The sequence below is a fragment of the Solanum lycopersicum genome, chromosome 4, assembly GCF_036512215.1.
Source record: "Solanum lycopersicum chromosome 4, SLM_r2.1".
NCBI lineage: Eukaryota > Viridiplantae > Streptophyta > Magnoliopsida > Solanales > Solanaceae > Solanum > Solanum lycopersicum.
Genome location: NC_090803.1, coordinates 11,506,274 through 11,531,038, shown reverse-complemented (window position 1 = coordinate 11,531,038; position 24,765 = coordinate 11,506,274). Strand labels below are relative to the sequence as shown.

Genomic DNA, 24,765 nt, shown 5'->3' with positions numbered 1-24,765 from the left:
AGTCATCAAATTAACAACAACATAACCATAATATGCCATTAGGAACCTTTTCAAATCATTCAGAGAAGGAACCAAATAGATTGAGTAAAACCCTAAGCTTTTCATAAGCTTGAAGACTTTGAAATTGACTCTGGGGTGAAAGTTAACCCAAAATGAAGGATCACCATACCTTGATTAAGATTCCCCAAGAATTTTAAATAATAAAGCACCTTGAATACAAACCCTATCGCCAACTTCTTCTTCTTCTTTAAGTTAGAGAGAAATACATATTGAGAAAGAATTTTGGTGTTTTGGTTTGTGAGTTTGAAAATAATGAGTTAAAGGAAATTTTTAAAACTATTTATATATATATATATATATATTTAAAATTAAAACTACATAATAAAACATTAAAATGAAATTACTTAAAAAACCAAAAATGAGGCAGCTCAGTCAGGAACCACAACAAACTCCAAGGCTCGTTAAGACGGACTACGTCCCCTGGTCCACTAGGATGTGAGTTACATTGCTTTGCCAAGCCCTAAAATTCTAAGTCATCTTCACGTCCAACTTTACGGGCCGCGGTCAAGACCACTGACCGTGTAGTGGTCCGTGAGTTTTGGGGCAGTAGCTTGACAAAAGTGCCTTACCTCACACGCCACAAAGTGACCTTCACGGCCATTTCTACAGCCTGTGGTGAAGACAAGTGACCGTGAGGTTGTTTGTGGTGTCGTGGGATAATATGTAGCCAAGGGTGGAAACTTTGGACTGTGGCATAGGACTTTCCTTCCTTTGCTTGGCGCAAGCCCTAGCACCCTTAACCAACATACAAAAGTCCTTTTAACACGGAGTCTAAATGTTCCTCTACGGGGAATCACTAAACTCCTTATCTCGGGAAAATATTACAAGATAAGAAACCTCATTACACACTCAACACATGATCCTTAGGCTACAGTTTCACTTATTTATTTTATGGGTCGTAACAGTTAGACTAATATGTGAAAACCCAGCGTAACTTATTACTTTATTCTATTCTTTATTATTCATTATGAGATATGTAGGGGATTGTTGAAATAATAAAATATCTCAAATAGAAACGTTATATAAATAAATTATTAATTATTATATTAAAAGTTATCATTATTTTTATCATATCTTTTAAGTTATGTTATTATATTGTTTAATGTCCAACCATTTTTTGTCATTAATATATGATAAATACAAGACCGTTGATGGATTAATGGTTATTAGTATTTTACCATATTTAATGATGGAAGGTTATTGTTTGAACGTGGAATTGATTTGAGTATATATGTAGATACATATCTTATCTTCCTAAGGAAATATATAGATATTAAAGTAATGAAAGGAACATATTTTTTATTAATTTTTTCCTCCTACGTCAATATATATTTTAGTTCTAGGTTTTCTTTGATTAAATCTTTAATTTGTTAGTTTCTGGAACCTAGTTTTATACTAGAATAACTTGTTGAATCTTGGGGGATACACCTATACATGGTTAAATATCCTTATGGACAGTGTCTCTCAACACGCCTCAATCTATGAGAAGTTCGTACAAAAATTCATGGTGAAGTTTATAGTTTAGTGAATTAAGTACAAGTGTTGGTGATGAAGGTATTTTTTGTAAGACATTACAACCATTGTATTACAAAATTTTATAAAAAATACCTTCACTACGAACACTTGTACCGAATTAACCAAAGTTTGTACTTCACCAATAACTCTTTTAGGAAATTCTAATACCTTAAGGCGTGCCGAAAGACAATGTCCTTAAAGATATTTCACCCGATATGAGTGTATTCCCCAGGATTCAACAAACTCTTCTAATATAAAATTATGAACCATAAACTAAACACAATTCTTCAATATAAAACCCAACAGGCAAAAATAAAGGAGGAAGAATATGAGGTATATGAAAAGTAACTTTCTCTCTTCTACTTCTATTTTCCGCATTAACTTATGAGAAAAATATATCCATGAAAGAGAAGCTCCTAACGTTTCTATAACAACAGTTACAAATATGAGAATGAATATAATTAATACGTTGATGACAATTTATTTTGGACAATTGAAGACTATTAATTTTGGACAAAAGAAAACATTTCAACAACCATATTTTTTATTAACACTCATCAAACAATATATTTATATAAAATAGAACCCTAGGCACACCTACATGGCGCCACCACAAGCGAGAATTTCCTTTTAAATTTATTTATTTCCAAAAGTAGCCTTCTCATTTTTTGAAAAGATGTAACTTTTGAATAAAAATGTTACTTTTATGAAGAGTTAGACTTTTCATAAAGACTTAACCGAAAATAGTCATCCTCTTGCCTGAAACGATGTGACTTTTATGAAAATTGTGACTCTTATGAATAGTTGCGACTTTAATGAAGAGTTGTAACTTTTATGCAAAATTTTGACTTTAATGAAAGTTGTGACTTTTATTAAATGTTGTCACTTTTATAAAAAGTTGTCACATTTATGAAAGTTATGACCTTTCCAAATAGCCGTAACCTTTACTATAAGACACAAAAAATATTTATTCAAACTAACATGTGTTTGCAATAAATAGAGATGTTTCCCTTCATTTTGAACAACAAAAATTTTGAAACACTTTTGATTTTTCTTGTTCATCACCACAATTATATTATTGTCTACTTTTCTCATGTTGAGTGACTCATTGAAACCATTGCGTATGTTGGAGATCATAGTACGTATTTTACCGTCATAAATTTATGTTTATGTCACTAAGGTTAAATGATAAGATGTAATAACTTTCATTTTCCTATACATTATTCATATTTAATCAAAGATAATATAGCGTTTTAATTTTAATAACCCATAGATTTTAGTTATTATTAAAATCTCGTGCAAAGAGTGGGTAATTTTATGTTGATTCTTTAAGTAAATTTTCACAAAGGTCATTCTCAATGTAAATTAACACAAACTTTTTACATTACTTATGGGTCAAAGTTTCATATGGTACCAGAAAAGAAAAATGAATGTACAATTAAAATCTATTTTTTATTTTTTTACTCGACAAAAAAAGTACTACCTGATCTATTTTTCTTTACAACGGTTATGCCGGGTAGAAGATCTTCCCCCTTTATCAAGTGAGTAGTTTTTATTTTTTAGTAAGTAGCAATCCCTTTTTCATGAGCTGAATTTGGTGTAGCAGTGATTGCGTCTCCAAATAATTGTTGTTCTAATGGAAATGTATGCATTCTTTTTAAATTACTTTTCACGTTTATGACTCATCTAGATATTAGTTTATATCTTCCTATCCTTTACTTTCAATTAAAAATGTACACTAGAAACTTACAACTATTCCACAACATTACAATGGTATTTTGAAATCGAAAAGTAAACTAGAGTACACATTACATGATTTGCTATAGGTCTGATTATGTTTATGCAATTCTCATGTCAATCTTTTTTTGCATTTCTACAAATTATCTAGCTTTTAAGTGTTTCTTCTATGCTCATTGTTGCATAAGTGTGGGAGACAATAAGTTATTTTATTCCCTCCTTGGAAATGTGCTTTTTTGTAATATTTTTTGTGAATCAAGTTGATAATAATCAATTTCAGCAAGAGGGAATCTCAACTTTAACAACAAATATTCGAGAATGTATATCATATAATTGTCAGATGAGATGATGAAGTATATCACATACATTTTGCATTTCCTTTGGAAATACAAGATACCTTTAATGAAAAGGGTTTACAAAGTAAAAAAAATAACCGTCATGGGTAAACTTAATAAGGATAATTACAAAGTCTGCAAACATGCATATGTACTGAAAGAAGGATATTTGGAGTTTCTTAGTTTGCTTACTCTTGTATAAGTTTTGCTTTGTCTTAATTTTGACCATTCATGCCTAATTGAATTGTGAAGGAAGATTGTTTTGGTTGACAAATGATTTTCTAGGCCGTAGTTTGTGACTTTGAGGGACAAGGAAATAGTGGTTGACACTTAAGCTGACATATTCAACGAATTTGAAGTAGTGCACTTGAACCTTTAAATTGTAAGGAGTAGTCACATTGCATGAAGCTTGACAATTTTACTATCCTCGAGTTAGGTATTGAGTATTTACTATGCGTTATTTTTTACCATTGCAAGTCAGGTAAAATTATATGTTTATTCTTCCTTGTCTAGTATTGAAACGATGAAGGGTAGTTAGAACTTCTCTATTTTTTTTCTCTTTTGTAGTCTTTAATATAAATGAAGTTACAATGGTGGAATCTCATTACTTTGTGTCACGACCCAATTTGCAAGTCGTGATGGCACCTATGTTCCCAACCAATAAGTAAGCAAATCCAACATATGCACCCAACTAACCCAACAAATGAGTAAAAAGACTAACACTTAGCAAGAATCTCCAACATTGAGTTCCTTATAAGTACGAAATGCGGAAGCTAAAATATTTCACCCCAAGAATTTGGTGTCTTAAGTACAAGAGCTTCTATAATTCGATGCAAGTGTGAAACTAAATGACAAATCTAACATAAGAGATATCCTGTCTGAATACTAATAATAGAATAAATAAAAGACAGAGGGAGGTGTGGGCCACGGAATAACCAAGCAGCTCACCACAACTCCAAGAACTTCAAGCTCGGACTCAATTTGCTCCTACTCGGAATCAAATTTGCACCACAAAGAGTGCAACAAGTGTAGTATGAGTACGAAACCACGTGTACCCAGTATGTGTCATTGACCGACAACAAAGAAGTAGTGACGGGAGTTATATAAGAAAATAAATTCTTAAATTACACAAGTATATATATATATATATATATATATATATATATATTAAACTTACTATTTATGTTTCATACATAAAGGAAATCAACATTAAGTATTTTCCAAACACCAAACGAAACATTTAATCATCAAGAATGAATGATGGGATGAAATGCAATGCAATATGATATTATGTAATAATATGTCTCAGAATACCCAATACTCACTCAACCGTATATACATGATACTCCTTGGAAATACATCGAGTTTTCATGACCCATGGGGGACTCGCGAGGTCCATATACCGACACGGACAATCTTCACGTGTCTGTGCAGACGATCTCAACGCACTATCATAATATCAAACAATTTTCGCACGGATGGTCTCCACGTGCCCAAATTGCAATCTTAACATCTCACCATCCCCAGCACGGATGATCTCCACATGCCCAACTTATACTCAATCTCATGTCAATGCATGTACACAATATTATTTCGATAAAGGGGATGATGATGCACCCGAATATGTCAAATTTGACATACTACATAACCACCTCGTTTATCACAACTATACAGGTGTAATAATGAAAACACAATCACACAATGATTTCAAGTCAATAATATATCACCTAATTCCGTATGCTTGGCATTCTTAAATTACAATCCACATTTTATAGTAGAAATTTTCCATTATATTACACCGGTAATCGTACCAATGCCCATAACACCATTGATACGAGACCCCCATGTTTCACTCTTACCCTTTTGTCTATTTTCATTTTTTATCTTTAATTAGAAAAACGTCCTTCAACAAGTCTAAAAAGTCTTATCATACCTCAGTGCCGAACTCGTGCCACGAAACCTCAAGGTAGTTCTTTCCTTTTTCGCAAAATTTTAGAACGTTCACGATCTACCAATGATGCAATTATTCCTAAGTAAGCGAGTTTGTATCAAATCATTATATGTCTATCGCAGACCCTAAAACTCACTCATATTTCTAATCAAGCTCCAAGCCTTGATAAAATTTGTATGCCAAAGTTATCATTTTGCAAAATTTCAAGTCAAGAATTTAACTTTAACCTCTCCAAATACCCTAGAATTCAATGTTAAATTATATAATATACATCTAATAATTAATTGCCTTTCTCAATATATCAAAAACTATTATCTTAATTTGATAAAATAAGTACAAATAATAATCAATTAAGTGAACCAAAGAATACCGTAGTGTCGTAATCATATTCTTTCTTTTCTTCAAGTGCATACGGTCAATTGACTAACTTTTTAATAAATTATACATATAAATGCATAATGTGTCCAATGTTTAAGAATTCATTGGCATCATTACCTCAATTTACCCTATGCCTTTTGATATTTAATACAATATGCACTCCAGCAACTACCATAGGCTTAATCATCTCTAACACTTATTTTATTAAATTACTTCAAGTGAACCATATCATTATATATAAACATTATTGAATCTTGATTGTTTACCTGGAAATCAATGCCGCCGTAGAAGTTTGGTTACGCTCGTCTCCAAGAAGTTTTTTTTTAACTTTTATTTTAATATTCTAAAATAACCTACTAATATATTTATTTATATGAGTCAAATTTTAAGGAGTATTTATACATATGCCCTTTTTAAATATTTCTATGTAAATTATTTAATAAATTCTCATCAACTAGATACTCGTAGTTATCGAATAGTTTAAAAATACCCCTTTAAGTATTCAAAAGGAGTCAAAATAGTCCTAGATTTCAAAACGACAAGCGGGTCGTTACATCACCTACCACTTAAACAAACGTTCGTCCTCGAACGGAAAAAGAAAAGAGCTAACATGTACGCTCAAAAAGATGAGGATATTTACTCCTCATGTCTCACTCTGTCTCCCATGTAGCCTCCTGTAGTGGAGAATGCTTCCATTGAACCTTTACTGAAGCAATCTCCTTGGACCTTAGCTTCCGAATTTGCCTATCCAAAATATTTATCGGCTCTTCCTCAAAAGTCAAATTCTGATCAAGTAACACTGAATCCCATTGAATTACATGATCACCACCCTGATGATACTTCTTAAGCATTGAAATAAGAAATACAGGATGGACACCTGACAACCCAGGTGGCAAAGCCAACTGATATGCCACCTCACCAATACGCTCCACAATCTCGAAAGGACCAATGTACCTTGAACTCAACTTGCCCTTCTTTCCCAATATCATCACACCCTTCCTGGGTGAAACCTTAAGTAGAATCCGCTCTCCAACCATAAACTCTAAATCACAAACCTTCCTATCTGCGTAACTCTTTTGCCTGCTTTGAGCCATGAGAAGTCTATCTTAGATCAACTTGACCTTGTCGAAAGACTCCCTCAACAAATCTGTACCCCATGGTCTAACCTCAAATGCATCAAACCAGCCAATTGGAGATCGACATCTCCTACCATATAGAGCCTCAAATGGTGCCATCCCAATGCTCGAATGATAACTATTATTGTAAGAAAACTCAGCTAAAGGAAAGAACTGATCCCACTGACCACCAAAGTCAATCACACACACCCACAACATGTCCTCAAGAACCTGAATAGTCCGCTCAGACTGACCATCAGTCTGAGGGTGAAAGGTTGTACTAAGATCCACCCGAGTGCCCAACTCTATCTGCATAGACTGCCAGATATGAGATGTAAATTGGGTGCCACAATCTGAAATAGTAGATAAGGAACCCCATGCAACCGAACTATCTCTTGAATATAAATCTTGGCTAACCTTTCTGAGTTATAGATAGTCTGAACTGGTACAAAGTGTGCAGACTTAGTCAGTCGATCCACGATGACCCATATAGCATCAAACTTACCCAAGGTACGTGGAAACCCTACCACAAAGTCCATAGAAATGCGCTCCCACTTCCACTCAGGTATGGGCATCCTCTGAGTCATACCTCCAGGCTTTTGGTGTTCATACTTCACTTGCTGACAATTCAAACATCGAGATAGAAAATCTACTATGTCCCTCTTTATAAGACACCAACAGTAGTGTTGCTTCAAGTAACGATACATCTTAGTAGCCCCCGGATGAATAGAGTACCTTGAACTACGAGCCTCCTCCATGATCAATCTAGTCAAATCACCTGTACGAGGAACACATATACGACCTTTAATCCTCAAAACTCCCTCACTATAAAGAATTGCAGCCTTGGCTTCTCCTTTTAAAACCTTGTCCCTAATCTTACATAAATCACCATCATCAAACTATTGAGCCCGAATCTGCTCCAACAAGGATGACCTAGCCTCCATATAAGCCAACACCTTACCAGATTCTGAAATATCAAGTCTCACATAGCTATTGGCCAAGGATTGGACATCCCTAGCTAAAGGATGCTCGCCAACCTGTAACATGGCTAGACTACCCATACTTACCGCCTTCCGACTCAAGGCATCTGCTACAACATTTGCCTTGCCTAGATGATAAAGAATAGTCATATCGTAGTCTTTGAGCAATTCCAACGATCTCCTCTGCCTAAAATTGAGATCCCTCTGATTGAATAGATACTGGAGACTACGATGATCCATGAACACCTCGCAATCCACACCATAAAGATAATGCCGCCAAATCTTTAATTCAAACACAACAGACGCCAACTCTAAATCATGAATTGGGTAGTTCTTCTCATGAACCTTTAACTGCCTCGAAGCATAAGCTACAACCCTTCCCTTCTGCATCAACACACAACCAAGACTAATCCACGAAGCATCACAATATACAAGAAAACCCTCTCCCTCCACGGGTAGGGTCAAAATCGGAGCAGTAGTCAATAAAGTATTGAGCTTTTGGAAACAAACCTCACATTCGTCAGACCACTGAAAGGTCACCTCCTTCTGTGTCAATCTAGTTAATGGAGATGCAATGGATGAGAAACCCTCAACAAACCGTCGATAATAACCTGCAAGGCCCAAGAAACTCCGAATCTCAGTAACTGAACTAGGTCTGATCCAATCTCTAACCGCCTCAATCTTCTTAGGATCCACCATGATACCCTCCTTTGACACTACATGTCCCAAGAATGCTACCAAACTAAGCCAAAACTCACACTTTGAAAACTTTGCATACAACTTCTTCTCCTTTAGAATCCCTAGAACAATCCTCAAATGATGCTCATGTTCCTCCTTAGTACGTGAGTATATCAATATATCATCTATGAAGACAATAACAAAGGAATCTAAATAGAGTCTGAACACGCCATTCATCATGTCCATAAAAGCTGCTGGGCATTAGTCAATCCGAAAGACATCACCAAAAACTCGTAATGACAATAAAGTGTTTGAAAAGCCGTCTTAGGGATATCCTCCGCCCTATCCTTCAGCTGATGATAGCCAGATCTCAAGTCAATTTTGGAGAAAACTGAAGCACCCTGTAACTGATCAAATAAATCATCAATACGAGGTATCGGATACTTATATCTGATGGTTACCTTGTTCAACTTCTGATAGTCAATACACATACGCATTGATCCATCTTTCTTCTTCACAAATAACACTGGAGCACCCCAAGGAGATACACTTGGTCAAATAAAACCTTTGCTAAACAAATCTTGCAACTGCTCCTTCAACTCTTTCAATTCAGCCGGTGCCATACGATAAGGAGGAATGGAAATAGGCCGAGTTCCTGGCTCCACATCAATACAAAAATCAATATCACGATCTGGTGGAAGACCTGGCAAATCGGTCAGAAATAAATCTGAAAAAATTCACTCACTACTGGAATAGTCTCAAGCATAGGAGTCTTAATACTAGTATCTCGAATGTGGGCCAAGTAAGCCAAACATCCTCTCTGTACCAACTGATGAGCCTTAAGGAATGATATCACACCCTTAGATGGGTGACTAAGAGACTCTCTCCATTCTACTATAGGAATTCCAGGCATAGCTAAAGTGATTGTCTTGGCATGACAATTTAAAATTGCGTGGTAAGAAGATAGCAAATCCATACGGAGAATCACATTAAAATCTATCAAATCTAAGACCTTTAAATCTGCATGAGTTTCATACCCCATCAAGGTAAAAGTACATAATCGATACACCCGATTTACAACTGCAGAATCCTCGACAGGAGTAGAAACACGTATTGGCAAATCAAGAGACTCACACAATATATGTAGACTAGGAGAAAAATATGTGGACACATAAGAATAAGTAGAGCCTGGATCAAATAATACAGTAGCTGGTTGATGACAAACTAGAATAATACCTGTGATAACAGCATATGAGGCTTCAGCCTCTGGCCTACCTTGAAAAGCATAACAGTGAGAACGACCTCCATCAGATTGTGAACCTCCACGACCACCACCTCGACCAGAAGGAGAACCACCTCCACCTGAATGAGAACCACCTCTACCATTCTGTGCACCACCCCTAGCTGGAGGTTGTGCAGCCCTCGAAGTCGAAGCCTGAGAACCTTGATGTAAGACACCACGTCTGGTCCTAGGACAGTCTCTCACAGAGTGTCCCATATCAGCACACTCAAAACAGCCCCTACGAGACACAGGCTGATGAGAGGAACCTGAATGACTAGAATGCCCTCCATGAACTACAGGCCTAGAAGATGAACCCTGCGAAGTATGCACCGATCTCGAAGAGTTATGCCCAGCGTAACCAGCCTCAGAAGCTGGTACAGAAGCATGAATGGGTCTACTGGACTGAGGGTGATAACCTCTGCCCAAGTAACCCCGACTCCTAGGCGGAGCACCACTATAATCACCTCAATAACGAGTCCTTATGCCCTCTCGTTGCTCAAATCCCTCACGCCGAATTATCTCCAACTCCTTAGTAGAATCTACCACTTTCTTGAATGGAACACCAGAAACAGCAACCTGAGAAACTCCTAGACGGATCGGAATAATCAGCCCCTTAACAAACCTTCTCACTCTCTCAACCTCTGTGGGAAGTATCATCGAAGCATGCCTAGCCAAGGCATGAAATTTACCCTCATACTCTGCAACTGACATACCATTTTGCTGCAACCCCTCAAATTCGGCCCTCTTGCACTCCCTCTCTCTGCGTGGAACAAATTTGGATAGAAATACCTGAGTAACTGAGTCCAGGATAGTGGATGGGATCCAGCTGGCCTACTAGTAATATAATCCCTTAACCACTGCTTAGCAGAGCCAGTCATCTGAAACGCTGTGTAGTCAACTCCATGAGACTCCACTAATCCAAGATTATGAAACCTCTCATGACAACTAACTATGAATTCATATGCATCCTCAGCTAAGTCACCATTATAAGTAGGAGGATTCATTAGTCTGAACCTCCCAAACATCATTTGCTTATCAATAGTGATAGAAGGCCTGTTAACCAAATGTGATGTCATATCTGGAAACTCTATACTATCAAAACGAGGAGCAACAATGGCAGCTGGCTGAGTTCTAACAGTCTAAGAATCTTGAGCAACTATCGGATCTGGAGTTTGACCTCCAACACGGGTCTGTGAGCCATCAGACGTGACACGCAAAGCTCCTGCCCGGGCCATCCACTCTAGGATTCCTAACATACGAGCCAAGGTATCTTGATGCACTGGGGGACAATAGTACTGGGTGGAGACTGAGCTTGCCCATCCCCCTCGACACGATCTTGCACATCCCCATGAACAACTTCTGCATCAGGAGGTACGGTCCTATCACGACCCTGGGTAGCTATTGGTACTTGACCATCCACAAGTGCTGCAATACGTCCCCTACCCCGACCTTGAGCTCGTCCCCTACCTCTAGCTCAGATAGTGTTCCTAGAAGCAGGCGCAGGAATAGGATCCTTACCACAACTTCCTGATGTACGATTCCTCGCCATCTGACAGAGAATGAGATATAAAGATTAGAATTTCTACAAGGTCAAGTGTGCATGATAATGAATAAAAGAACAGAATATTTCCTAAATGTTCAATAGCCTCTCGAAGATAGGTATAGACGTCTTCATACCGATCCGGTAGACTCTACTAGACATTGCTCTTGTACTCATGAGATCGATGAACCTAGGGCTCTGATACAAAATTTTTCACGACCCAATTTGCAAGTCGTGATGGCACCTATGTTCCCAACCAATAAGTAAGTCAATCCAACATATTAACCCAACTAAACCAACAAATGAGTAAAAAGACTAACAATTAGAAAGAATCTCCAACATTGAGTTCCTTATAAGTACGAAATGCGGAAGCTAAAATATTTCACCCCAAGAATTTGGTGTCTTAAGTACAAGAGCTTCTATAATTCGATGCAAGTCTGAAACTAAATGAGAAATCTAACATAAGGGATATCCTGTCTGAATAGTAATAAAAAATAAATAAAAGATAGAGGGAGGTGTGGGCCACGGAACAGCGAAGCAGCTCACTACAACTCCAAGAACTTCAAGCTCGGACTCAATTTGCTCCACGAGATGTGCTCCTACTCAGAATCGAATCTGCACCACAAAGAGTGCAACAAGAGTAGTATGAGTATGAAACCACGTGTACCCAGTATGTCTCATCGACCGTCAACGAAGTAGTGACGGGAGTTATATAAGAAAATAAATTCTTAAATTACACAAGTATATATATATATATATTACACTTACTATTTAAGTTTCATCCATAAAGGAAATCAACATTAAGTATTTTCCAAACACCAAACGAAACATATAATCATCAAGAATGAATGATGGGATGAAATGCAATGCAATATGATATTATGTAATGATATGTCTCAGAATACCCAATACTCACTCAACCGTATATCCATGATACTCCTCGAAAATACATCGAGAGTTCATGACCCATGGGGGACTCGCGAGGTGCATATATCGACACAGACGATCTCCACGTGTCTGTGCGGACGATCTCAATGCACTATCATAATATCAAACAATTTTCGCAGGGACGGTCTCCACGTGCCCAAATTACAATCTTAACATCTCACCATCCCCAGCACGGACGATCTCCACGTGCCCAACTTATACTCAATCTCATGTCAATGCATGTACACAATATTATTTCGATAAATGGGATGATGATGCACCCGAATATGTCACATATCGACATACTACATATCCACCTCGATTATCACAACTATACAGGTGTAATAATGAAAACACAATCACACAAGGATTTCAAGTCAATAATATATCACCTAATTCCCATATGCTTGGCATTCTCAAATTACAATCCACATTCTATAGTAGAAATTTTCCGTTTTATAACACCGGTAATCGTACCAATGCCCGTCACACCATTGATACGAGACCCCCATCTTTCGCTCATACCCTTTTGTCTATTTTCATTTTTATCTTTAATTAGGAAAACGTCCTTCAACAAGTCTAAAAAGTCTTAACATACCTTAGTGCCGAACTCGTGCCACAAAACCTCAAGGTAGTTTCTTCCCTTTTCGCAAAATTTAAGAACGTTCACGATCTACCAATGATAAAATTATTCGTAAGTAAGCGAGTTTGTATCAAATCATTATATATCTATCGTAGACCCTAAAACTCACTCATATTTCTAATCTAGCTCCAAGCCTTGATAAAATTTGTATGCCAAAGTTATGATATTTGCTAAATTTCAAGTCAAGAATTTAACTTTAACCTCTCCAAATACCCTAGAATTCAAAGTTAAATCATATAATATACATCTAATAATTAATTGCCTGTCTCAATATATCAAATACTATTATCTTAATTTGATAAAATAAGTACAAATAATAATCAATAATGAGAACCAAAGAATACTGTAGTGTCGTAATCACATTCTTTGTTTTCTTCAAGTGCATACGGTCAATTGCCTAACTTTTTAATAAATTATACATATAAATGCGTAATGTGTCCAATGTTTAAGAATTCATTGGCATCATTACCTCAATTTACCCTATGCCTTTTGATATTTAATACAATTTGCACTCCAGCAACTACCATAGGCTTAATCACCTCTAACACTTATTTTATTAAATTACTTCAAGTGCACCATATCATTATATATAAACATTATTAAATCTGGATTGTTTACCTGGAAATCAATGCCGCCGTAGCACTTTGGTTCCGCTCGTCTCCAAGACGTTTTTTTTTTAACTTTTATTTCAATATTCTAAAATAACCTACTAATATATTTAATTATATGAGTCAAATTTTAAGGAGTATTTATACATATGCCCTTTTTAACTATTTATATGTAAATTATTTAATAAATTCTCATCAACTAGATACTCATAGTTATCGAATAGTTTAAAAATACCTTTTTAAGTATTCAAAAGGAGTCAAAATAGTCCTAGTTTTCAAAACGACCAGCGGGTCATTACATTTTGTGAGGGAAGATTGTCCGAATAATAGGTGAATTCACATGTCTTAGGTTTTTTTTTATATAAAACTAATTAATCATTGTTTTAATTTATTTGAATGTTTTTTTCCAAGTTAAAATAAAGTCGTACTTATTCTATATATCACTCTTCTCCAAACAATTAAATCAAATAGACTAAGAATGCAACGTATTGAAAAACTTTTGTAAATTAAAGATGTTTTATATGGTAGAGTTGTTGTAATCATTTTCACATATGCAACCACACACAAATATTTGTGTAGTAATTTAAGGACATTATTGAAAAATTAACTCATATATAATATAGAGGAAGATAACGGAAAAATTTGAGGCAAATAAAATATTTTAGTAAGTGAAATTAGAAAATATTTGTGTTGTTTAAGTGTTCATTGAAATATATCTAGCAAATGGTATTTTTGTTTATATTAGAAAATAAATAAGATAGCCCATGCTTTACAACATTTTAAAAGATTCATTTTCTACTTAATAAAAAATATGCACTACAAGAGTACCATTTTAATAATGGGAGTGTTTAATTAACATGAAGGATGTGGATTAATGCATTTAGATATAGTGACTTCAAATCAGAGTATTTATTAATTTAAAATTTAAAATCAAGCTTAACTGTTTGTCAATATCTTATCGCGCAAAAAATAAATAATGATGGCAATATTATAACGTTCTAATATTCTATTAAATAAATGTCACAAACATAATGCAGACTGTATTGTTGTAAAAAAGTTTATTTCATCGATACAAATTAGTCAGACCCAACATAAATAAACATGGTTTTTATTAAAATATGATTAAAAATCGCAAAGGTTTACATGTTTTGAATGTACTGGTCGAAACCAAAACAAGTAAGAATGTCTTTCGACAATGCAAATTAGTACCATACACGATTTTGAAGGACATTTTGTGAAGTTAATTCAAATGGTCATACGTTATTTCATTAAACTTAAAAGAGATGTAAGTTAATAGAGGTAGTTTACTACCGCGCGATGTGCAGTTAGTTTACCTAGTATTTATATAAATAGACCTTAATCCCACCTATGTGGTGACACCAAAAACCATAATTCCCTTTTAAATTTATTCATTTCCAAAACTAGCATTCTCTTTTCATGAAAAGTTGTGAAAAATTGTGACATTTATGGAAAGCTTCAACTTCTTTTGAAAATTGTGACTTAAATCTATAGTTGCGCGTTTTATGAAAAATTATGTATTTTTTGAAATTTTGCATCCATACTGAAGGGTTATAACTTTTCCAAAGAGTTGTGACCTTCCTGATAAGGCACAATAATAATTTGTTCACACTACCCTGTCTTATCTATAATAGAGGAAATTTTGCCACTATAATTTCTAGGGTTTTTTCCTGACTTTAGGGTAGTTCGAGTTTTTATTCTTGAAATTTTTCATGGATTTTATCTTTACTATAAGTCATAGTGATTCATGTATGTTTGATATTTTTTTTCCTATTTTGATGACATTTTTTTAAATATGTCAAAGTGTCAGCAAGGATGATTGGAAATTGATCTTATCTTTTGTCGCTTTCTACAAGCCTCTCCATAAAAACAAAGCACATTGATTTCAATTGCAATGTGGCATTACGGCTTTTGGACCTCTTGGTGTACAACTTCTAACACTGTTGAAATGTCTAATGGTTGAATTCATTACATTTGTTTCTTTTGTAAACAAATATTTTATTTCAGTCATTATTATTTTATGTTTTTTTAAAATTCAAATACAGTAATTACGCTTCTTATAAAGTTTGTTTCATTTCTCAAAGTTTTCTTCAAGATATTTCACGAAGCTCAATTTTTCTTACTATAATCATAGTGATTCATGTACCTATTCATTTTATTGCTATTTTTTTTAAAATTTTTTTGAATTATCTTCAAAATTCCACTGAGGAAGATTGAAAATTTATATTTTCTTTTGTCCCGTTTTAGAGGGTTTCGTCATGTACTTTTGGGAAAAATTGTTTGTGGGTTGTGCTATATTTGGTAGCACACAACAATAAATATTTGATAACTAATACGGAACCAATGATGAGGTTTGATTAATGAACCAAAATGATTGCTCTCTTCCTTGCCACGTTTAGTATATTATTTTGATTTTTTTTAGGGACAAATATTCTGTATGTTATTGCACTATTTCTAGAATATTTGTATAGAGACAATTTGTCCACATCTTTTACTGCACGTTAGCTAATTTGTCATACTTCTTCTCTTCTATTTTCAGCATAATTAGAGATCAAGTTTTCGTGAAACTAAAAAATGTCCAAATTATAGTATGATGAAAATATTTTCTATCGGCATTAAATATGCACATTCACAAAGAGTGCTGTACCCTTTAACGACATTATTTAATTTACCGTTGAATTCAATATTGGTATAGACTTTATGTACAATTAAATAATGCATCTAAGGCCTCTGATGATGCATATTTAATGATAATTAAGCTATTAGTTATCATTAAAGATCATTTTTGTTGTAGTGATAACTCATTCTTCTGATAAAATTATTAATTTTGGACAAAAAAGTAATAAGTTTTTCAAGCTTCTTTCAATTAAATTTGTGAACGGTGAACTTTGATACTTCAATAAATTTTCAAGCTTCATTCTTTTGATAAGCGTTTTTTTTCATTATTAAAATATACTTAATATGGCATAAATTAATTAAAAAAGATATTGATTGAGGTTCATAAATAAGGAGACAAAGATTGTCCATTTGAATTTAGTTAATTATGATCTTGTATGGACGTGATGATCCACTTTACTTTGGAGTGTTGTTGTTCAACATTTTCTGGTCTCTTTTTCATCTTCTAATAATGTTCATTATGACTTTTTAGAATTTAAAATTTTTCATTACATAGTACCAATTATTTCCAGTGAGATTTTCTTAGAGTTCATTCTTATACTTAAAATCTATGTATGACTCATAGTTTATGTATGACAAAGATAATTTCTTTTTTTAAATGTAACAATTTAAGATTTCGGAGAAACACTTTCCCTAAAGATAAAAGTTGTTTCCAATTATATATAAAAAATACAAATATTATCAAATTATTATATGTAAGCCTAATAAAATAGTTTAATCACGTGGGAAGCACGGGAAGTTTTCCAAGTAAAGAAAAAGTGGGAGTCACTTAGAGATGAGTTATGCAAAAACTAAACTTTGGAAAACCCAGGTACTATTCACATATGAAACCAAACATCCATTCCCTAGCCTGAGCCTATATTACAAGCAAATAAAGTCTTACGGTGAACCTATTCAAGTTATTGAAAGATAGAGCGTACAAATCATGGGAAAGCCTATGATAGTTTGTTATTAGTGTTACAAGTTCTTTGAGAGCGAGATCATAGTACTCAGTCCCAACTATCATGATTGAGGGACTTCTTTGGTGTGAGGACGCAGTGTTTGCATTTTAAAGTAGATTGTAAGAACTGGTAATTCACAGGCATAAGCATGATTGGCTTTGAGTAATGAGATGACATCTATTGATCTTTGAATGTTAGATTCAGGGCTTTGGGATACAAATTGTGTTTTGAAATTGTTGTTGTGTAGTGTCAAAAATTTGTTAATGATTTGAGGGTTGATTGTACTGATTTCTCGTCACTTGAGGACAAGTAATGGTTATAAATTGAGGGTGTTAATGTACCCCGTAATCTTGGCACATTTGACACTTGAAAACTAAAAGTTAATACTAAAATAAGGTGTGTTTATATGGATCTGATGTGTTTTGAGGTATTTGTGCAGGTAAAAGATTGTTGTCGTGAAAGAGAAGAAAAGAAGAAAATGCAGGTCGGGATATGAGAAATTGATGTCCAAATTGATGACCACGGATCCCTTGACGGGTCGTGGTCCTTCTAACGAGCCGTGAGAGTGCTCGTAATTAATATACAAAAGGTTTGCAGTTTAGGGAAGTTTATTGATAATGCAAGAAAAGATCATGGATACCTACATGTGCCGTGGGAATCAAGACGGATTGTGACATGGTCCGTAAAAGGTAAACCAGTGGCCAGAAGTCAAGGAGTGGAAATGGGATTTAACCAAGTAATGATCATAAACAACCAAACACACCGTGGTCTCTTTAACGGTCCGTAGTCTTGTCCATGATGCCATTTTCTGTATGGTGGCCTTGAATACACAAGTTGAAGAATTCCTAGTGAAGACCACAGATACTCAAACAGACCGAGATTTCTTTACCTATCTGTAGTGTTGTCCGTGGCGCGATTTCCAGAATGCAAGCATGGACGACCCATGTTAGGAAATTTTATGTATAAACCATAGAAGGATTCACAGATTTTCCACTATAATTAGTTTCTGATATTCAATTTTGGATGTTGAATTCAGTTTAATGTTTAAATTTCTTGTTACAGATTATTTGAAGTGATTGTTGGTTTGCTGATTATTCTCCTAAGTATTCATATCATTTATTTATTATGTATTGTTTTTTGTTTTTGTGAAGCCATAAGAGGATAAACACCACGACTGAGGTTGTGGGATCCATGATGTATTTATAACGGTAATTTCATAAAATGAGTGAAAGGCATTCAGTGTTTATAATATGTAGTTTTAGATTTTATCATCTATATAATTTGATGAGTGCACTCATAAGATAGAGTTTGTATCTGGTATTTGTTCAAGAGAAAAATATCAGTTACGAAAAAACTAACCTAAACTAACGAATTGGAGTTGAAGTTTTAGTTCGAGAGAAAATTACTTTCACCTCGAACCATTGGAAGAAAGGGAAAATGCTAGTACAAACCTAAGGATGAGAAGATGTGACTGAAAGGTGTCTAATTAGACAGTACAAGTGTCAGATGAAATTAAGTCACAATGATTTTTGTAAGTATCGAAGCACCTAAGACTAAATTACGGAAGAACACCAAAACCAACGTTATGGTGAACAAGTTGCCTGTTTCTCTTAATCAATTGAATAAATTTTACAATGAAATAGTCTGTTAGTCATTAATCTGGAGTTTTATTCCCTGTTTTGGCACATATAACATTTCACCTAAAGCCAATTTACTTTCCGTTATTATTTATTTTAGAGTTAATAACAACATTCAATTAAACCCGTCAACGAAACCTTATCTGTCAAAAAATTCTTTGTGAGATCGACCTCTACTGTAGTTTAGTTTTGTAAATCGACATCGACCATTTACAGTTCTTATTCGAAGGGTAAGTTTGGATGTACCTTTACCCCTTATTTATTCAAGTTATCCTGGTTGTTTAAATTCTCTAGGTTATTCAGGTTGTCCTGGTTATTATCATCATTGTGTTCCCAAAGACCTAACCTTAATTCTTCTTGATCCATCGATTGATTTTTCAGGATTTGAGTAAAGCTCTTTCGGGTTCGCTGTATAGGTTGACAAGTTCTCCTTTCGGAGAGAATCTTAAAAGTCAAGCTCCTGCAATCACAAGCTAAGATCAAGTAACTTACACATGAATATTCAAATTCATGTAAACATAAGAAGATCAAATATAAATCAATTTCTAAGTCCTTGAAAGCGGCTCCAAAAACATATTCTTCCCCAATATACACGCATGTGTACTTGATCGCTAAAAATAATTTATAGCCTTAAAGAAAAGAATTATCGTTCCTAAGGGATTTATGATTAACTGATATTTGACACTCAATTCTAAAATTAAAATAAGAGTAACTGTTCTCAAAAATTCTTATGATTGTTAACTTCTACTATTTATGCATAAATAAAAGTAACCAATATTGAATGACTTCAAGATGATGTTTCAAGCAAGTAAAAGACAATTCGAGCATACAACATGCAACAAATCTCATGTATTATATTCTTTGCTTCGAACTTGTTTTAGTTATCAAGTTACTGGTTTACATGTTTAATTGTATGAGTCGGGTTCAGACCTCTAGTAGCCTACTCCATTTAGATACTAAGTAGGGTTCAAACCTCTAGTTGCCTACTCCATTTAGATACTAAGTACATCGTTGAGGAATGATATAGAATAATTGTCGACATTTACATTTCATCCTGTTTCATAACAAAGCAAGTTGTTCATTCGGGACTAACTTGTGGCCTCTGATGTCTCCTCCTTGGTGCGTCGCGGCAGGAAGAGCACCATTCAGGTGCCTCAGAACTTCCCACCTTGGCATGTAATACCTAGAAGAGTGACAAGAAAGCGAATCTAACCTTTCAGTCCTGGCGCGACGCGTCTCTCAATACGCCATGCCTAGGTGATTTCATACTTAGTTTATTTATCGTTTATTTTTAGCACACCTTTGCATCTCTTTTCTTCGATTCGACTCCAAGATTGATTAACTTAATGTTATCTAGACCTAGGGTTTCTTGAATATTAAAATTGTTGGGTTTCGCTGTTCGAATGATCTAAATCGTATTATTATGATTTTAGTATCATTATTGTTGGCTTCATTCATAAACTCAGAACCCTAGCTATGTAGTTCTTTTAGTTAATGAATTGCACATGAAATGTCAATTATTATTAGTTGCATACCAGTCTCAAATGCATTATTAATAGTACATACATGTTGCATTCTCAGTTTGCATGTATGTTTTGAGCTATCTAATATTACAACATTCCAGGCTTAAATTGTTAATTATTTAATAATATGGGAAGCTTAATACTGAGGGGACTAGGGTCATATACCTTAATCTCAGGACTACGTGCCCCGTAGGTTGTAAGTCCCCTCTGTGCGTATCATTTTAGTTATAGAGTCAGATACCTTAATCTCAGAACTACGTGCCCCATAGGTTGTGAGTCCCCTCAGTGCGTATCATTTTAGTTATCACGCTAGCATGCCTCTATTGCTTTTGGCAAGTTATATTGGGTCCTCTTGTTGAGGAATATACATCGGACTCCACATTTAGCTTCTGTGGGTTTATGTCAGTTATTATTAGATCCCTTACAGTTCATTCAAATTCCATTTTATTGACCATGTTATTAGTGTAGTTCAACATTTAGTCTCATCATGTGATAAACTTGGTCACTCCATTCAGTTTAGTCATGGGCAGTTCATTCAATAAATTTATAATGTTTAGATTATGTTATTGCGTTATTTCTTCTTCAATAATAATTATTATTCAGTTGTACTCTATCCTATATGTTTACTACCTTTCAAGTATTGATGCATACTCTGCGCTACATCTTCCCGTAATGTGGGTTCATGTCCTCAGCACTCATATCATGCATAGATCGGTTTCACATCTTCAGTTCAATAGCGGTTGTGTGTCCTCATTGCTCAAAAATAGTGACATGATTGTTTTCTTGCTTTTCGTTTTAGTTTTAGTTTCAATTTTTTTTAGATTGAGCTTGGGCAATGTCCCAGCTCTTCTAGTAAATTTAGAGGCTTATTTCAGACATACTTAGTTATAACTTTAGTGTTAGACCTTGATTTTTCTATTGTATTTCAACTCTCCATATTCATATATTCAGATTTAGTATATGGGTATTCCCCATCATTTCAGATTATCTCATGATTGGCTTCCACTCCAAAATTTATTGCTTCAATATACTTTAGTTTGCTCATGATATGCCAGCAGGATTAGTTTGAGGTCACTTGTAATCCTAGGCCCCATGTATGTCTCTCTGGGGTAGGTTTGGGGAGTGACACTAACAAAACTAAGAATTAAAATAAAGACTAAGATAGAAACAATTTATATTAAGCAATGGTGAATCCTCATTTTTCCAGTACTACTAACATGATTATTTTCTTGCTTTTACTTTTACTTTTGGTTTCAAATTTTTTTAGATTTTGAATGGGGCATTTCCCACCCCTTTTAGTAAGTTAAGAGACTTATTTCATACATTGTTAGTTTCATCTCTAATGCTATGACTTTTCTATTATATTTCAAACTCTGAGTTTTGATATATTCACATGTAGTACATGGGTATTCCCCATCATTTTTGATTATAACATGATTGGCTTCCACTCAGTATTTATTGCTTCAGTTTACATTAGTTTGATCATGATATGTTAACAGGGTTAAATAAGGGTCACTCGTAAATCTAGGTCTCATGTCCGTGTCTAGGAGGTAGCTTCGAGGAGTGACAATAACAAAACTAAAAACTACAAATAAAGACTAAGAGAGAACGGATTTAAATTAACCTCCAAGCACGAGGAATCAAAATTGATGCTGCAAAGTCTAATCAAGAATCTAAGCGTGATCAGGATGTTGAGTGCCTAGACCTACATCATGAAATTATGTAGCACAAAGTATGTGTCAGTAACAGAAATGTAGTGAGCATGCAGGATATAGTTATGCTAAGTTGAATAAAATATATAAGTTGAACAATAAATGACTCAGCAATAGTATAATATAAAAAAGGATATAATACGTACAAAAGTATAACTGCAAAACTGAACATTGCAATGACTGAATACTAATCATGACTGTAACACGCTGAACTGTATCCTAATAAAATGTTAAAAACATTGTCAATGCACTAAGATTCTCAATGTTGGAGATACTATTAACCGACATTAATCATATGATTTAAACGTGGAGTTCGATGTATACACCCAATCTAGATGATCCAATAAGCCTTGGCAGGAGTATAGAGGCACGATTGTGGCGTGATCACTAAAACTGATACACAACATAGGGGACTTATAAACCTATGCGGGCACGTATATCTAGGACATCGAGGGTACGTTTAACCTTGTACAAATATTGACCCACATGTTTATATTTTGTTAAAAAAACCCCACATTTACATATACATGAATCAAATTTATACTACATCATTAACTTTTTTTAATTCAAACATTTGTCTTATTATTTAATAAAAACAAAGAGATAATAAATTGTTTAAGACCCAAAAGTGGCTCACAATAAACAAATAACAAAAAAATATAAAAAAATAAAGAAGTAGTAAGTAACCAATACGGAAAATGTTTCCCAAATTTGGTCTATCTGATATTCATCAAAAATCATACTAGATGAGGCTCATCTTTCCAATGGAATGTCGGCCTAATATCTGCCTTCACTAACATCGGCTTTAATAAACCTGCTAAAATCATTAATGCACCCAGTTTCGGAGTGTAATCATTTATACGTCAAAAGGCTCTCATTGGCGCCATTATTCAGCACCCTAGAGCTGTTCTTCAACTTGATGAGTGAACATTTTGGCTTTGATCAAGCTGTAAATGGATGTTAACACATAGATATCAATCATACCAATATCAGAACATTATTCACCATAAATCATCAATCTTACATTGGATGATATCCATCAAAGCTAATACCATCATGTATGATTTAAAATCTAGAGAGGTAACCATTCTAACATTAATATAATATCAGAATTAAAAATACACAATACTTTTGATGGTGACTTTATTCCATTCTTTTTGCACTATATTATCACTGTCTCGATATTATTCCCTTGTAATTGGTCCTATAATAGACCTACTTATCAATTTGTAATATGTTCATCTATGGTAAATCCCCTATTTTGCTTTTTTTTTTTATCCTCAAATGAGGGATTTGATTCTTTTCGAATTGAATGATGGCTCATGCTGGTTATTGCAACTTCTGTATATGTAAATATATCTGTATATCTATACCTACAAGATAGATAAAATTATTAGTTTGATAAAACAACTACTTTATTCCCTTATTTGAATGTATGAACCACCTCAACATCCCTATTGTGCATTGAAAACATTATGTTCCTCACATCAATAGAAACAATAAAAGGAACCTCCCAAACCCAATCCAGGATATCCTTCGTAATCAATCAATCAGTTTCTATTGTTAATGTTAGACAACCCTTTTGAACGCAGTCATCCAGACCTTGTTCAACTGCCCTTATTTCTGATGCAATTGCTGAAACTTCTCCTATTTTCTTTACTTTGGCATATACCAAATCACCTTCATTATTCCTGATACAAAATAAATGCACTTAGACCATGATTTTCTTTGTTACATCCATCAGTATTACATTTGAGACACCCCAAAGAATGTATTTTGTAAGTCACCACCTTGAAGCAGTTTAAATGAGCACATACTTCCAAATGTTTAATATTTAGTGGCCAAGAAGTAAGTATTTCATTCAACCATGGATGTCTAACTTAGGTGAACAACAAAATCATTCTATTCGAACCTACGACCAAAGTATGTTTAGACATAGAACAACAATTTCAAAAAACATTTCTTCTCTTACAAATGAAACAAGTAATTCAAGTAGTGACAACTTTAAACAAAGCTTATCTCTTTGAGAAACAATCATCTTTCAACTATGAATCAATGACTTGCCTTAGTTGCATTAAGGGTCGTAAAATTTCCCTTGATAGACCTAAAATCATGTAATTCATAACCACTAGCTAAAATGTCATGGAGTATGAATCATTGGATTAGGGGAACCTTCATAATCTTGTCGATCCCAATGTTTAACCATCATGATTATCTTTCTCATTCATAGGAATCAAAATACAAAATCTGTTATCTCATGATCCATTTTTCCACAACTAAAACATGAATTTGTATCGGCTAGACACTCACTTCTATTACTTTTTCCACAACTTTGAAACTGAGTTATCACTTTAACGCGAGAACCATTACTCTGGGAACGATTAGTCACTGGACCTTGAATATGAGAAATTACGATTATCCTTTCTTACCATCTTTGAATCCCTATTTTTGTCCCTAAATTTCTCTTCTTCAATTTAATTGTGAATGAACTATCAAATAGGATACATCA

General features: G+C 34.4%; 1 protein-coding gene across 1 annotated transcript; it reads right to left on the bottom strand.

Annotated features, from left to right (window-relative positions):
• Window positions 1–6,612: 6,612 nt before the first annotated feature.
• On the bottom strand, window positions 6,613–11,580 carry LOC138347954 (uncharacterized). Its single transcript, XM_069296562.1, has 9 exons — window positions 11,550–11,580; window positions 11,290–11,498; window positions 10,890–11,170; window positions 10,505–10,791; window positions 10,106–10,402; window positions 9,576–10,024; window positions 8,053–8,455; window positions 7,323–7,444; window positions 6,613–6,720 (listed from the first exon to the last, which is right to left on the bottom strand). The coding sequence occupies exons 1-9, from the start codon at window positions 11,578–11,580 to the stop codon at window positions 6,613–6,615; spliced, it is 2,187 nt and encodes a 728-aa protein (XP_069152663.1).
• Between the last annotated feature and the right edge of the window lie 13,185 nt (window positions 11,581–24,765).